This window comes from Diceros bicornis, chromosome 4 (genome assembly GCF_020826845.1).
Source record: "Diceros bicornis minor isolate mBicDic1 chromosome 4, mDicBic1.mat.cur, whole genome shotgun sequence".
NCBI classification, from domain to species: Eukaryota; Metazoa; Chordata; class Mammalia; order Perissodactyla; family Rhinocerotidae; genus Diceros; species Diceros bicornis.
Window position 1 is genome coordinate 12,276,589 of NC_080743.1, and position 16,752 is coordinate 12,293,340.

At 37.6% G+C, this 16,752-nt stretch overlaps 1 protein-coding gene across 1 annotated transcript in view; it reads left to right on the forward strand.

Annotated features, from left to right (window-relative positions):
- TNNI3K (TNNI3 interacting kinase) overlaps positions 1–16,752 on the forward strand; it is a 270,883-nt gene that overhangs the window by 179,770 nt on the left and 74,361 nt on the right. Inside the window, exon 21 of the mRNA XM_058538296.1 lies at positions 13,207–13,316. Coding sequence (XP_058394279.1) covers positions 13,207–13,316 — 110 coding nt within the window. The remainder of the gene's footprint in view (positions 1–13,206; positions 13,317–16,752) is intronic.

Consider the following 16,752-nt stretch of genomic DNA (forward strand, 5'->3'; position numbering starts at 1 on the left):
TATAGTGTGGCTGTGAGGAATCTATTTTGAACTGGACCAAAATTGCCGTTTGTCACATCTTGCTCTGACGTGCTGCTGTCTCTCTACCTTTTAGAATGTTCATTCTGATAAGACAGATGAGTATATAAAAAAATATGTTATAATTCTAGACATACTGTGGTATTTTTCATAAGAGAGATACGTCACCCTTCCCCTCACCTCCTGTGTCAATGCATTCACTTGTTCCCGTGGATTTCACTTCCTAAGTACATCTTGTGTTTATCTATTACTTACCATCATCCACCACCATCCTAGCTCAAGCCACGATCTTTATCATTTAAACTATTGCAAGTCTTTTGTAAAATAAGGTTTATTAAAGTATAACTTATATACAGTAAAATTTACCATTTTAGGTTAACAGTTCAGTGAGTGTTAACAAATATATAGAGTTGTATAACCACAGCTACAATCACTAGCTAGAGCATTTCTGTTGCTCCAAAAAGTTTCCTGGTGCCTCTTGGGAGTCAATCCACTTTTCCCACCTCTAGCCCTGACAACCACTGATCTGATTTCTGTTCCTATAGGTCTGCCTTTTCCAGAATGTCATATAACTGGAATCATGTTGTTGCATTTATCAGTAGTTCATTCTTTTTCATTCCTGTGTAAAATTCCATTGTGTCTCTGTACCTCAATTTATTTATGCATTCACAAGTTGATGATCGTTTGAGTCATTCTCACTTTGGGGCTATTATGAATAAAATTGCTAAAACCATTCAAGTCTTTGTGTGGATGTTTTCATTACTTTTGGATAAATACATAAGAGATGATTACTAGTTCTTATGGTAAGTTTTTCCAAAGTGTTTGTACCATTATAGATTCCCACCAGCAGTGAATGAGAATTTCAGTTGCTCCATATTCTTGTCAGCACTTTTTCGTTATCTATTTAAAATAAAATATTAGCCATTTGAGTAGATGTATAATGGTATATCATTGTGGTATTATTTCATATTTGTGTAATAACTAATGATGTTTATAGTCTTTTCTTGTGTTTATTTGCTGTTCATATCCCTTTCTTTGGTTTTAAATGTTTATTCAAATTGTCTTCTGATTTACTTGTAAGAGTTCTTAGATTCTAGAGAGAAGTCTTTCATCTGCTATTTGTTTTGCAAGTATTTTTCTCTAGTCTGTGTCTTGCCTTTTCATATTCTTAGCAATGTCTTTCAAGGAGCAGAAGTTTTTAATTTCAATGAAGTTTACCTTATCAAACTTCTAAATCAAATTTTTTTTGTATCCTATCTAAAATATTCTTGCCTCACCCAAGGCCACAAAGATTTCCTCCTATGTTTTCTTATTGAAGTCTTATAGGTTTAGGTTTTGTGTTTATAAGATCTATTTGAAGTTTTTTTTAAACAGTACAAGGTATGGGTTGAGTTTGTTGTCTTTTTGTTAATTTGTTTTTTAATATTGATGTCCAATTTTTTTTCAGCATGATTTGTTGAAAAATCTCTTCTTTCTCCATTAAATTATTTTGCTATTGTTGTCAAAAATTAATTAACTTATATGTGTGTATTTATTTCTAGACTCTATTCTGTTCCATTGATAGAAGTCTATCCTTACATCAATACCACACTATATTGATAGGTTATAGTAAGTCTTGAAATCAAGTAATATGAATCCTCCAACTTTGCTCTTCTTTACAATTGCTTTGTCTGTTCTAGAGTTTTTGCTTTTCCACGTAAATTTTAGAATCAGCTTGTCTATTTCTACTGAAAAGAAAAAAAATGCTTGCTAGAATTTTGCTCAGATTGTGTTAAATCTGTAGATCAGTTTGGGAAGAATTGACATCTTAATCATATTGGATCTTCCAATCGATAAGCATGGTTTGTCTCTCCCTTCATTTAGGTCTTCTTGAATTTCTGTCATCCAAGTGTTTGTAGTTTTCAGCATACAAACCTTACATATGTTTTTTTAGAGTTATCTGTATGTCCTTTGTGTTTCCTGATGCTATTGTAAATGTTACTTTTTAAAATTCAATATTCAATGGTTCTTTGCTAGAATAGAGATATAATTAATTTTTAAATAACAACCTAGTACCCAACAAATTTGCTAAATTAACATGTCAGTTCAAGTATCTTTTTTGTACTCTTTGGGATTTTCCATATAGATGATTATGTCACCTGTGAATAAAGAAAACCTTCTTTCTTTCTTTCCAATCTGTATATCACTGATATCTTTTTCTTACCTTCTTGCACAGCCAAGGACCTCCAGTACAACACCAAATAGAAGCAGTGAGATAAATACCTCAAATATCTCTACTTCTCAAAGTTTCATCCACCACCACCCTAGTTCAAACTGCCGTCTTTACCACTTTAAGTACTGCAATAGCTGTTTGACTGTTCTCTCTTTATTCTTGTCTCTCCTCGCTCCCCAATTTATACACATCCACTAGAATGGTATTTTAAAAACATAAACCTGATTATGTCACCATCGCCTAAAATCATCCTATGGCTTCCCGTGTTCTTAGGATTAAATCTCAGAATTCTTAATATGTCCTGCAAGACTCTACATGATTCTATCTCTGACTTTGCTCTTATCATTTCACTTTCTGTGCTCCAGCCACTCTAGCCTTCTTTTGCTTCCTTCAATGTGTAGCATTTCTTCTGGCCTCCAGGCCCTTTCATAAGCTCAGTTTCCTCAGTAAATGCAGTTAATGATGACTCCACAAAAATTACTGTGAGGATCAAGTGAGATGATGTTTGTGACTGAACTTTGTAAATTGAAAACTCTCTGCAACTGTAAGATGAAAGATGAGGGCAAAGTCTACCACAAGGTCTAGTCTTCCTACCATTCTGTCCTGGAGTGACACTCTTATTCTCTAGAAAGCCCGTATAAAAACTCCAAAGTCATCCTTGACGCTTCTCTTTCCTTCTTTTCTTTCCTCTTCTTTCTTTTCTTCCCTCTTTCCTCCCTCCCTCCCTCCCTTCCTTCCTTTCTTTCTTTTTTCATTTGTTTTCTTTTTTTCAATCCTACTTTCTAAATATCTCTCAAATCTATCCACTATCTCCTTCTCCCCTGCTACTTCCTTGTTTCGCATAGAGAATATGCATGGTATCTTAAATGGCATCCTTATCTCCAGTTTTGCTTACCATCTTGTTTTCACCAATTGGCATACTATAGCTAGATTTAGCTTTCTAAAAACTCAACTTTGATCATCTGGCTTCCCTTACTTAAAATCTCCAATCTTTTTCCTTTGCTCTTAAGATAAAAACAAAATTGCTTAAAATAATCTACAAAAAATAATTATGTTCCTGCCTTCCTCCCCAAGTCTGCCTCTTGCCACTTGCAGCCTCTCATCTGTGTTCCAGCCACAGAGACCTGCTTCATTTCCCCAAAGTGATGTGTTTCCTTTCTCTTCCACGTCTTTGCACATGTTCGTCTCCTTATCAGAGACATTCTTCCCCATTTCATTGTACTAACTCCAATTTACTTTTAGGTCTTAGCTTAAATATTACTTCTTCCAAAAACATCTTCCTTAATTCTTCAATATTGAGTTAAGTGCAGTCTCTTCCATGCCCCAAGTCATCATTTATCATAGTATTTATCATATTTTACTCATACAGTTTTGCAATTTTCTCTGCTCCATTATCCTTTGCTAATTATAAAATGAACATTTCAAAGAGGTAAAGATGCCCTCTCTTATAGACCTCTAGATATATTTACTTGTTTTAGAGGAAGAATATTATATAATAAAACAGTTAAAAGTCTTGCCTAAGAATAACTTGTTTCCAATATCCCAGATATTAGAATTTATAGCACTTTATTGGAAAGAGACTTTGTTTATGATAGATGCTGAATTTTTTAAAGTAGGACAGTGACCATGCATCAAGAAACAAACTGTTAATATCATTGCAGTGGTTAGGCAATCTAGCATATGCTCAGCAATAAATTATGTAAAGCATCAGATTCAATATAAGCTACATATTAGCCATTTACAATAAAGAACAAATCCATGACTACAATGTTGACAGCATTATCAGTTATGGTAGTAGCAACATTACACATGGCTCTTCCTCCTCGATTTAGCAGAATCCTATCTCCTGAGAGAAATATAAAAGTAGAATGCAAATATTAGTATTGACTCCTATGCAAGTGATAGATATGCATTCAGAAGAACTTGAAGTTAGGGATTTCTTCTGCGTAGTACACGTTAAAATTAACCTTATAATCTCAAGTTTAGAGGGAACCAAAAAAGCCATGGCATCCAGCATCCCAAGAGTCACCAGATCAAATACTCACAGAGCCAGGGGAAACAAACAAATGCTGGACACAGGACAATGTGATAGACATAAAATCACATACTCTGACTCAAGGAGACAGCTGCTACTCCTCTCCAGCCAAACATGCCATGCAGGGATGTAGGGATGCCTGCTCACTGTTACCATGTCAACTAATTTCTATGTGTTTGTTTAGAGATGTAAAGATTTTTAAATGTTGGCAATTAGTTCAATTTTTAAGAAAACATTTTTCAGCTAACAGTGTATGGCTAAAGAGAATTGGCATAACTTGTAAGAACAGGAGTCTTGCGACCTTATGTGAGCTACTTAACCTAGCCACACTTCACTTCCTTTTTTTTTTTTTTTTTTTTTTGTGAGGAGATCAGCCCTGAGCTAACATCCGCCAATTCTCCTCTTTTTTTGCTGAGGAAGACGGCCCTGGGCTAACATCTGTGCCTATCTTCCTCCACTTTATATGGGACGCCGCCACAGCATGGCTTACCAAGCAGTGCGTCGGTGCACGCCCGGGATCCGAACCAGCGAACCCCGGGCCGCCGCAGCGGAGCGCGCGCACTTAACCGCTTGCGCCACCGGGCCGGCCCCTCACTTCCTTTTTTTTTAAATGGGGAAAATAATAGGACCTATCTCAAAAGCTTGGAATGGTGACTGGCTATAGTAAGCACTCAATAAATATTAGCTACTATTATTATCTTTGTGCCATCATTGAGTGCTCCTTTGGCCAGGAGCTGTGCTAGAGGAGGACGAAAACAAAGAGAAATAAGGTATTGCTCAGGACCTCATAGGACATAAGGGGAGGAGTCCCAACTAGAGAGAAGCACGGAGTGCTAAGGTTGCTCCCTGGAGGGGTCTCCTGTCTAGACTGATGGGAAAAGGATATCAGAGAAGGCTTCTTAGAGCAGATGATACTGAACTGCATACACATGGCACAGGCACATAAAGAGATGTTCAACATCACTAATCATCAGGGAAATGCAAATCAATACCATAATGAGATATCACCTCACACCTGTTAGAATGGCTGTTATCAAAAAGACAAGAAATAACAAGCACTGGAGAGGAAGTGGAGAAACTGGAACCCTTGTGCACTGTTGGTGGGAATGTAAATTGGTGCAGCCGCTATGGCAAACAGTATGGAGATTCCTCAAAAAATTAAGAATAGAAGTACCTTATGATTCAGCTATTCCACTTCTGGGTATTTATCCAAAGAATATGAAAACACTAACTCAAAAAGATATATACACCCCTATGTTCACTGCAGCATTATTTATAATAGCCAAGATATGAAAACAACCTAAGTGTCCACCAATGGATGAATGGATAAAGAAGATGTGGCACATATATATATGTATAGTAGAATACTTCTCAGCCATAAAAAAGATGAAATCTTGCCATTTGCGACAACATGGTGGGAAATTTAGTGTATTATGCTAAGTGAAATAAGTCAGATGAAGAAAGACAAATACCGTATGGTTTCACTCATATGTAGAATATTAAAAAAATGAACAAACAAAACAAAAACAAACTCATGGATACAGACAACAGATTGGTGGTTACCAGAGAGGAAGAGGATTGGGGGATGGACAAAATGGGTAAAAGGGGTCAATTGTATGGTGACAGATGGAAACTAGACTTTTGGTGGTGAGCACACTGTAGTGTATACACGTGTAGAATTATAATGTTGTACACCTGAAACTTATATAATGTTATAAACCAATGTTACTTCAATTAAAAAAAAGAGAAAAAAAAAAAGATGTGTGCTAATTAAATAGGTAAATTGTGGGGAGGTGGAGTAGGTGTCCCAGTAGAAAGCAATATGGGCAAGGTGCTGAGGCAGGAGAGAGCCACAAATAACTCAGTTGGGATGAATCAGAGAATACAAGGGAATCAGTCGCAAGACTCGTGCTGTAAATGTAAAACTAGAGCCAGATGGTGAAGGGCCTTGTGTCTCATTGATGGAAGTCACTGCAGGATTTTAAGCAGGGCAATAGTACAACTCTACTATTATTTCAGAATGCTCCATCTTGCTACAAAGCAAAGGCTAGATTGGAGAGGTTCAAAACCAGAGGCAAGGAGACCAGGTAGTCTAGAAGAGAATGTATAAAACTTTAACTAGCATAGTGGCTTTGGAAGAGAAAGGAGAGGTGGGTTTGGGGAGATTTTACTAGGACTTGCTGATGGAGTGAGGTGGGAGCGCAAGGGAGAAGGAGGAATCAAGGATGACTTCCAGCCTCTGGCTTAGCCAGCAGGAGAATGATGGAGACAGGAAGAGAACAGATTTTGGAGAGAGATGATGAGATTAGGAAGAAAAGGAGCTAAAGTGTGAAGCCAGGCAGAGAGAGAAGAACCAGGCAAGAGGAAAAAAGGAGCTAGTGTGACCTGATAAACAAGACCTGTCCTGGATACGTTTCAGAGGAAGAAACCCAAACCTGCTTCCCAGATTTGATTTCTCTCCTGGGTCTGTCTCCTCTGATATATCATGAAAAACTAAAGAAGAAATCTGGCATGAATGAATCCATCAATATGTGTTTTAGCCAGTGCCATTCCCCTATAACCAGCTACCAAATTTTGCAGATCACTTTTAGATGATAGTTTATGGCCAAGAAGAGAGCCTCTTGTTTTACATTCATTTGCTTGTGTGATGCCAGCTGGTTCACCAGGAGACTCAACTCTGTGTCCTGGGATTCCTTAACGCCAGGCTCTAACTAAGTCTGGGATGTGGCAGTAAATTAAGAACCTCTGCCCATTTATTCTAGCCAGATTTTTGTAAGACTTTATATTGAGGCTTTAACTCATAGTTGCAAACTGTATTCCAGGAGCCAAATATGGCTTGCAGACTTTTTTTGTCTTACATATGGTCTTAAAAATGTGAATTAAGGTATATTTAGAGACACAGTTATGTCACAGGTCTCATATTTGTAGCCATTTGTGTTTGCTACCCCTGCTTAAATATTTGATGATTATGTTCTTCTCCATTTATGATTAAGATCCTAAAGATAATAACCTCAAAGGGCATAAGCACATTGATGATGTGGACTGTGCTTTGACATGCGACAGGAAAATAGGAGTGAGCTAAAGTTCTGAAACCCTATGTTTGCTGTGCTAATCTTTATCAGTTTATCACTGAGAAGAGCAGAGCCAGCCAATAACTACACAGATCACTGGAAAGATCAAATCAGTCCAATGGATGGTGATATTTCTATGAATATAGCTGATATTAACATTTCGATACTTCATTACTCTGACAAAGATTGCAATGAAAACAGACAATGGTGCAAATTAATCTATTCTTCTGACAGTCTATAATGGGAATGGGATGCGGTTTAAAAAATTAAGCCATCCTTAGTACAATCTCAAGATTGCAATCTCATGGTCTCTCTCAGATGCTATATGCTCTGGTGATACATCATCGAAAAGTGTCAGTTTAACAAAGAATGTGTCTTAGCTCTTGCTCGGATGGTAGAACACGTTTGCTTTGTTTCACCACAGCCCTGCACATTAAAAACAATGAAGTAGAATCAATTCTGTTATTTAGAACACACATACACACAATCAAAATTGAAAAAAAATTCTGGCAATTTTATCTTAGTCAAAACTTATAAACAAAATATTATGCTTTATTGCTTTTTTTTATATGAATGCCTAGATTTACTTTTATAAAACATAAGAGAGTAAGTGATGGGTTACTTTAGGAATTCAGAATCTATCCATAAGCAATGTATAGCTCATTAAGTTCATCATGGAGAGCTGCATAGTCATCCTCTCCACAATGGCCATATTCCTTTATGAGCGGGGGCTGATGACAGATGAGATGGTTTGTAGCCTTGTAATTTGGAGTGACTCAGTGCAATAGTTTACTTGGTATTCATACCCGAAGAAAACCTCAAAAGGAACTAAGATTTCTGGTCTAAACAGATCAGAAATTATACAACAATCTTTTTGATATCTAGTTTTCTAGGTTCAGACTAAAAGGAATCAGTAAGACTCTTAGATCTGTAGATGAAAACACTTATAGCAACAACAGCTAACACTTATTGAAAGACAACAATGTGCCAGATGCTCTATGCACACTATCGCTGCTAATTCTAACAATAGCCTGCGGTTTAGGTTCTATTAGGATAAGATATATGTTCAACATCACACGCTAGTAAGAGGGATAGTGAAGACTTCAGTGCATGGCTCCTCGTCCCTAAAGCCCATGCTTGTCACCATTACACTGTGTCCTCACTGCTTCATCTTACATTTAGAGAGATTAATACTCACAGAGGCAAATTGGCTTAATTAGGATCTCCCAGAGAGTTAAAAGCAAAGCCAGACTGGAAATTAGGCCTCCAGATTTCCTCGTTAAGGGCATTTCTTAATAGTCATACTGCTTCAGTTTATTGAAGCCTCTGCCCAAATGTCTTGAACAAAAGATAGTATTATGGGGGCCGACCCAGTGTTTTAGCAGTTAAGGCCCCGTGCTCCGCTTCGGCGGCCCAGGGTTTGCAGGTTCGGATCCTGGGCATGGACCTACACACTGCTTATCAAGCCATACTGTGGCAGGTGTCCCACATATAAAGTAGATGAAGATGGGCACGGAGGTTAACCCAGGGCCAATCTTCCTCAGCAAAAAGAGGAGGATTGGCAACAAATGTTACCTCAGGGCTAATCTTCCTCACCAAAAAAAAAAAAAAAGGTAGTATTATGGACTAAATATGCTATCAGATGTCAATGTTGTAAATTAATATTAAACTAAACATTATACTCATTCTACAATGTTTCTTGATGACTAGACATTATGCTCTGGCCTAAAAACATAATAATGAGCAAGAAATTGACAATGATCCATCATCTTCATTTGTTTGTAAAATAAATGTTTACTGAGTGCTATATACCACGATCTGTATTACTTCCAGTGAAATTGTACTTTAAACTATCTCATTTTTTGATTCTTTCAGTGCGTATCAATTGAATGCCTACTAATTGCTAGTCACTGTGCTAGGCACAGGAGATATAATGGTGAAAAGACACGGTCCGTGACCTCAAGGGACTTATGATCTATTTGCAAAGGCAAGCAAGTAAATAGACAACTAAGTGTAATATAATACATGCTATTATAGTGCAGGGTGCTATGGGAGTACATAGGAAGGGCACCCAGAGACAGTGCACCTAAGCTAAGACCTAAATGTCTATAGATGTAATACAGGAAAAGATGGTAGGGAAGAGCATTCCAGGAAAAAGGTATTACATTTCAGAATTTGCGATTGAACCATAAAAAAGCAGTGAAAAATCCAGTAATTCGTTTCTTTATTAATTATTCATTGATCTACCAAGTTTTATTGAAAAGCATAACACTTCATTTTTTTCTTAGCCTATTATCGCTCATGTATAATGTTTAATACATTTTGTCACATGAATAAATGAATAAAGGTTATCAAATGTTGCATTGAATGCCTTTTCTGTAGTTCGCTGGCCTGTCTCTTTTGAGAGACAACACTGACAATCTCCATCCATGTCTTTTCTTTTCTTGATGAACTGTTGATAAACAATGAAGGATTTAAATCCACAAATTGACACCATGTTATGTACACCCTTGAGGCTGACTCACAAAATTTTGTTTAATTCAAGTCTCATTCAGGATAATGGGAGTGGGAGACAGCTATGCTTTAGAATTGTGCTTTAGAATTGGAAGCTACTAGACACACATGGCTATTTAAATTTATATTTATATTAATTGAAATTAAATAAAATTAAAAATTCAGTTTCTCAGTACACTAGCCACATTTTAAGTGCTTAATAGCCATATGCTACCATATTGAACAGCGCAGAAAAACATTTTCATCATTGCAGAAAGTTCTATTGGAGAGTCCTACTCTAGAATCTAGATTATAAGCTTTACTAAACTATTGATAGTTATCACAGGTAGTGCTAAAGAAATAATAGATGTTCAATAAATAGTTATGGACATTTTTTAATTTAGCCTTATTCTCTTTTAATAGCGAAATGTCAGTTGTGAAAGCAGAAACCAATATTTACGTAAATCATTTAACATATTTTATGTAGCAGTTAAGGTAAAAATTAGATTAATGAGCTGACAGTCTTTTTCTCGAATCTAGAATACTCGAAAATTTCCCAGCTGCTAGTGTGGCATGGCCACTTAGGCAAGACCGACAAAACGATCTCAAAGGTGACAAATTTCAATCCCATGACCCCTCAGCCTGCACCTCCCACTTTCTGGCAGAGGTGCTGATGAGTAGTATCACTGCCAAGAGTGCATAAAGCAAAGGGAGAAGGAGATGCCAAGGCCTTGCAGAATCTACTTTGAATAATGAAGAATTAAATACCGTTCATGTCAAACTGATTTTCCAGACACAGTGCCAAGAAGCTAACAAGTAACTTTATATTCTTGATATCACAGTCTAAAAGAGTTTCAAAGGAGACGTTTGGCACCTGCATCTGAGCTTAACTCACTTTATGAATAGTCCCTCCCCACCCATTAGGATATGTATAATTGGTTTAAATGTGTTCACTACACTGGTGCTTAGAGCTGCACCAGCTCAACAATATCCAAATGGTCATAACGTGAAAAATTAGACTCCGCAAATCAGTGATCATTAAGCATCAGTTTGTTTCCTTATTTATTTACCTCATTCCAAAAAGAATTAAAAATAGTCAAGAGTAGCCAATGGAAGGAACCTAACATGGCTAGTTTTTTGTGACACAGAAGACGCATTTTATAAGACATGTTAAGTTTGCTAAGTTTGTTTTGACGAGTCTTCTGTTTATTTTTTTCATTGTGTCAGCAACTATAACTCTACCAGATAGTGGCAAGAAATGGCTGGCAAATATTCGAAAAAGGGCATTGAAGACAAAAGCAGAAGTGAAATTCCTGACTCTGTCTTCAACCTGGAACCACTAGACAATTAGAACGGCTGTTGCAAGGAAATATTAAAATGCCAGACAGGCAAAGGACATGAATTTAAGATTTTAAATACAGATAGCTAATAAATATTTGGGAAAATATTAAGCATCACTACTTATCAAAGAACAAAATTTAAACAACAACAAATGAGCTGATGTATTTACCTCTCATATTAGCAAAATATTTTATAATATGAGAAAACCTAATTTTGTTTCAGGTGTAATGAAAGCCCTCTCACACATTTGCTAATGAGAGTTTAAAGTAGTATAGCTGTTCAGGAAAATAGTTTATCAGTATGTATCCAAAGTCTTTAACGTAGTTATGCCCTTCGACATATTAATCTCACCCCTCAAAATATCATAAGTAAATAGCCTGTGAAATCAGAAAAGTCATATTGAAAAAGTTATTCGTTAAAGTGTTTATACCCAAATTTGAACAACCCCAAATTGAGGAATGATTAAATAAATCACACTAAGTGCGGAGTCATTAAAAATATCTTAACGTGGAGTTTTAATAACATGGGAAAATGCTTATATTTAATTTAGGGGAAAAAAGTATTACATAATCATATATTGGATTGATGAGCTCAGTGACATAAAGAATATATAAGAAATACTCAAAATATTTTAACAATTGTTCTTTCTGAATAAGATTTTATTCTTGCTAATTCTTTTTATTTTCTAAAATTCTACAAAGAACAAGTATACATTTTACATTTGGCAAAATTAGATGGTAATTCTGAATGATTCGTAAAGCAAATGTTGATCAAGTTATATTACATATAATTTCACTAGATCTACTGGAAGTAGATCTATAAACAGAGTTTAACTGGAGTAAACTTTGGTGGAGGAGAAGTAGTGGTTGTGGGTTATATCTCAAAAGTCGTCAAGGTATAGACAGATGCTTATGACATCACCATCTAGAAGACAGGAGGCAGGAGTGTCTTGGAGCTTTAGGCTCTCGCTGGTGCAGAGCAATTTTTCTGAGGAGTAAAAAGAGCTTCATATGTTGTTTACAAAGTATTTTCAATGTGAAGTGGCTGAAGAGAGCATGGAATCTAGAATAGGAGGCTGCTCCAACTACCAGTTATATTTAAATGTTGTATAAATTAAAAACTAGTTACAGACATACACACACACACACACAACAGTACTACCTACCCTGTGTGGTTGTTAGGAGGATTGAAAGAGTTTATGTGTGTATCTACCATGATACCTGATACAAAACACGTTCATAAAAGTGGCTATAAGCTTGGTTTCCAAGGGAGCGTAGAAATCACTGATTGCAGAACAGAAAAATAGTCAGCAATTGAGACTCTACAGTGAAGTCCCAAGAACCACAATACAGTCATAGGGAGTTTGAGAGGAGCAATATTCAGAAATCCAAGCAGACAAGCAACACTAAGGAGTTTAATTAATGAGTGGTATTAGCTAAAATGATGGATTTGAAGTACATAACAAAGTTTAGCAAATAATAACTACTTTATAAATATTAAAAATTAAAATCTCAACATTCTTGTAAACAGCAGTGGAATTTAAGCTTAAAAAAATAATCTGTTTTGCCCAAGTGACAGAGCTGTTTTCAGAAGTGCAAAGTTCAGTGGCACCCCATGTCTTGCTGTGTCAGGTATAAGGTCTTTAGCCTGGGGTTTGACACTGGACAGTCTGGTCCAATCTACCTTTCAGTCTCTGCCTCCTATAACATCATGTACACACCCTGCACTTCAGACACACACACTAAACTACTTGCCGTTTGAAAGCTCCTTTTTGTGTTCTTTTGCTCCTGTATAAATTCCCTTTGCTCAGTATTTGTTGAATTAACAACTGAATGAATGCACAGTTATAAAGATAAACTTATAGCATCAAATTATCCAATATTTTGTTTAAGCATTTAAAAAAACAGCATTGAGCTCTCTAGGAATCTCTGCTGGTGTTGCACAGATTGATTGCTGATCACTTTTTATTGTCTGTTCATATGTTTCTTGAAATGAACACGTGAACTTCAAAACTGACACGACCATTTGTTTTGCAGCGGCTGCCGCAGCAGACATGGCTTACCACCACATCAGACCTCCCATTGGCTATTCCATTCCCAAGCCCATATCGGCTCTGCTGATGCGAGGGTGGAATGCGTGTCCCGAAGTGAGTAATTTTTATTTCCTCTTAGAAAATGTGTTATGGTCAAAATCTGTCACCAATAGTGTAACTCCGAAGTCTACTTCTAGTGTGTATTTTAAGACTGTCAAGGCAGGAAGACTGATTTGCCTTCTGCTCTTTAGTCTCTAATTGCCTCAAGGTCCAAGGATCGCATATTTCTTTGCTGCTGATCTCTGATTTTGAAATGTTTCTCGCACTGATTAGTAAAAGAGAGACCAGGGTATGACAGATGACTCACAGTCTCATCTCAGCTGCAATTTTATTAACTACACTTGAGCCACACTTAGTCATTTTCTGGAGAAAGGAGTTCGGCATAAGATGGATTTGTGTAGGCTTTCCACCGTGAGGCAGGCCTCAGGCAGGGGCCCCATGACAAGTGGTCTTTAGTAGCACTGGCTCCAGCAGGAGGCAAGAGCCCTGGTCCTGGTCCTTCCCTACTCTCTGAGTGGCTGTGTGACAAAGTGGTTAAGAACATAGATTTAGGGTCCAAGTGGAGGGATTGATGTTAGGGAAGGAATAAGTACAGTAGGATATGTAAACAGTGAAAAAATATTTTTAAATACAATCATAGATCTAAGAGAGTAGAGGGGAACAGTCATATAATCCCAGAATGAAATCCCAGACCATCTGTCTGAGGAAAGCTTCCTCTTAACTATACCAGACAGATTGATGTCTGCTTTGTTCTCAGAGGTTGACAAAGGAGGAGATTCTGCCACTCTCTCCTGATAACACAGTTTAGTACAGTGTCGAAGAATCTCGCTGCCAGGATGTTTTGTTGCCTATTGAAATCCTTGTATTTTGACATCAGTCCACATTGATTTTTCTGCTCTGAGTGGAGGGAATTAGTTCACATTCTTCACACTGGAGATCCTCATACATAAAGGCCTAATGGCCCTTATTTGTCCAGGCCAGACCATCCTAGCTGTTGCTGTCCTTTTCTTATTCGACCTTGTTTCAGATCCTTCCCAGGCTCTTTATCTCTCTTCAACAAGGGAGCAGATAAAGTGGGGCTTTTGTCATCTCAAGAAGGCTCTCACCAAAGGGGAAACAGAATAAGCCCCAGTCCAGATGTTTGGAAGGAGAAAGCAAGTTTCCCATTCTTTTTCTAAAGAGAAAACCCAGACCAAGTCATTACCCAATCCCACAAGTGTAGACGGAAACTCTTATGAAGAAAAGTGAAGATTATGGGAAAAGGATTGAGTATGTCCAAAGAAATAACCTCTTCTCCTGACCATTCGATCTGACACTCTATATATTTATTTGTGTAGAGTCTTCTCTCAGTACCAGAATGTTAGCTCCATAAAAGCAGGTATTTATGTTTGTTTGTTTTGTTTGCTGCTGTAACCCCAGCACCTAGACCTGTACATAGTAGATGCTCAAAAGTATTTGTTGAGTAAATGAATGAATACCACTATTGCTTATCAATGCCTCCAATCTCTCATCTGAATTGCAATGTCCAGAAAATTTTGTTTTGAAAATTATGTGACTTAAAATAGTTTGCAAAAGGGGCCGGCCCGGTGGTGCAGTGGTTAAGTGTGCGCGCTCCGCTGCGGCGGCCAGAGGGTTTGCAGGTTCGGATCCCAGATGCGCACCAATGCACCACTTGTCAAGCCATGCTGTGGCAGCGTCCCATATAAAGTAGAGGAAGATGGGCATGGATGTTAGCCCAGGGCCAGTCTTCCTTGGCAAAAAGAGGAGGATTGGCTTCGGATGTTAGCTCAGGGCTGATGTTCCTCACAAAAAAAAAAAAAAAAATAGTTTGTGTAAAGCTTTCCTTGTCTTTTAAAATAAGCTGCAGGCATATTTTCTAGGAATATGTGTGTCAAGCACCTAATCTAGAATTTCCTTCTCTTGGTGGGGTGTGAGCTGTTCCAAAGAATAACATAAAGTAACAATCAAGGGAATCCCTTTTGCTTTTATTAACTGACTCTTCATGATTGTAGATAAGGGACATATAGGAGTTTTAATTTGGAGATAGAAGCAAGTCATTGGCAGCTTCTAAAAGCATTTTTTGGGTAGAATGGATGCCACAAGTAACAGGCTGGAAAATGAAAAAGAAACAGAATAGGGCCAAAGGAGAGTATATTTAAGATTAAAAAATAAATTTCTAAGAGGCCCAAAATCAAGTGCTTAAGTGGAAAAGTTTTATTGCTAAGCAGTGAAGCCTGTCAGCACATCCTAGGGATGAGGATCAGGGAGGAGGATGAGGAGGAGCATAGCGGGAAAGCAAAGTCTCTGAGTGGTGGTCAATATCTGGGTTGTCGGTCAGGTGGGCCCTGGCTTGGCTATGGTACCCACCCCAGCATTGAGAGGTTGAGCTGCATCTGTATGTGACATGCCTGAGTCGTCATAGCATTGCCCTGTAAGGTCTTCACCATGTCAGTAGGCTGAGTGGTGAAGAAAAAGGAAACAATAGGCTAGTTTTCATTGTTTCCTTCAACAATTATTTAGTGAGTATCTACTATATACAGCCCCAGGAACCGGAGCTGGGGATTCAATGAAGATGTGCTCTCAATGGAGCTTCCAGCCTAGTGGTCATATGGAGATTAACTGAATAAACACATTAATGATTTTATAGTTACAAGCCAAAATGAAGGAAAACAAGAGTGGATGAGAATGCATAGTAAAGGACACGAGAATGTGGGGGACAAAGAGACAGTGTAGGTCAGGAAAGTCTTCCTGGAAGAAGTGACACAAGCTGAGATCACAAGCATAAATAGGAGTTTGCTGAATGAAAGGGGCTGGTGAGAAAGTAAAACAGTCCAAGCACAGAGAACATGTGCAAATTCATTGAGAGAAATGACTTGAGGGAGAGTCTTACTAGTCATTGGAACATTGTAGCCACTGAGGGGTTAAATCTCTGTAATAGGCATTATTTGAAGCAAGTTCATCTTTAGACACGAACACCATGCTCTCCTGGTCGTTACTTTCTAGGTTATCAACTTCACTACTCGTTCTTTCTTTCATGTCTGTCTTTGCCTCACTCCTTGAATCTGAAGCACGTTATTGTCTCCTATGTATGCCTTCTTAGGCAAGACCCACAGAGATGGAAGAGGACAGTGAGAACACCAGCCTATGGGGATGGGAAATGCTTATTGGAAAACAGTGAGAGGTGGAAAAAAGTCCGGATAGTTAGATGGGATCAGATTTTGGAAAAAGCTTTAGAAAACAGAGTAGGGAATTTGGACATAAAATTCTAGGCAATTATGTTTTTGTCCCTAAAGTAGTGAAGAGATATGATAAAGGTAATTTTTTGGGAAAATTTGTCTGAGTTTGGTATGAAAGGATTTATTCACTTACTCAAAGAACTGTGTGTAGTTCCTATAGTGAGGCAGGCCCTGAATTATCTTCTAGTGGGCATTGGAATAGCTAAGCATTGTTTCTTAACGTGTGGGCTGCATATTACGCTTCAGGTTACCCT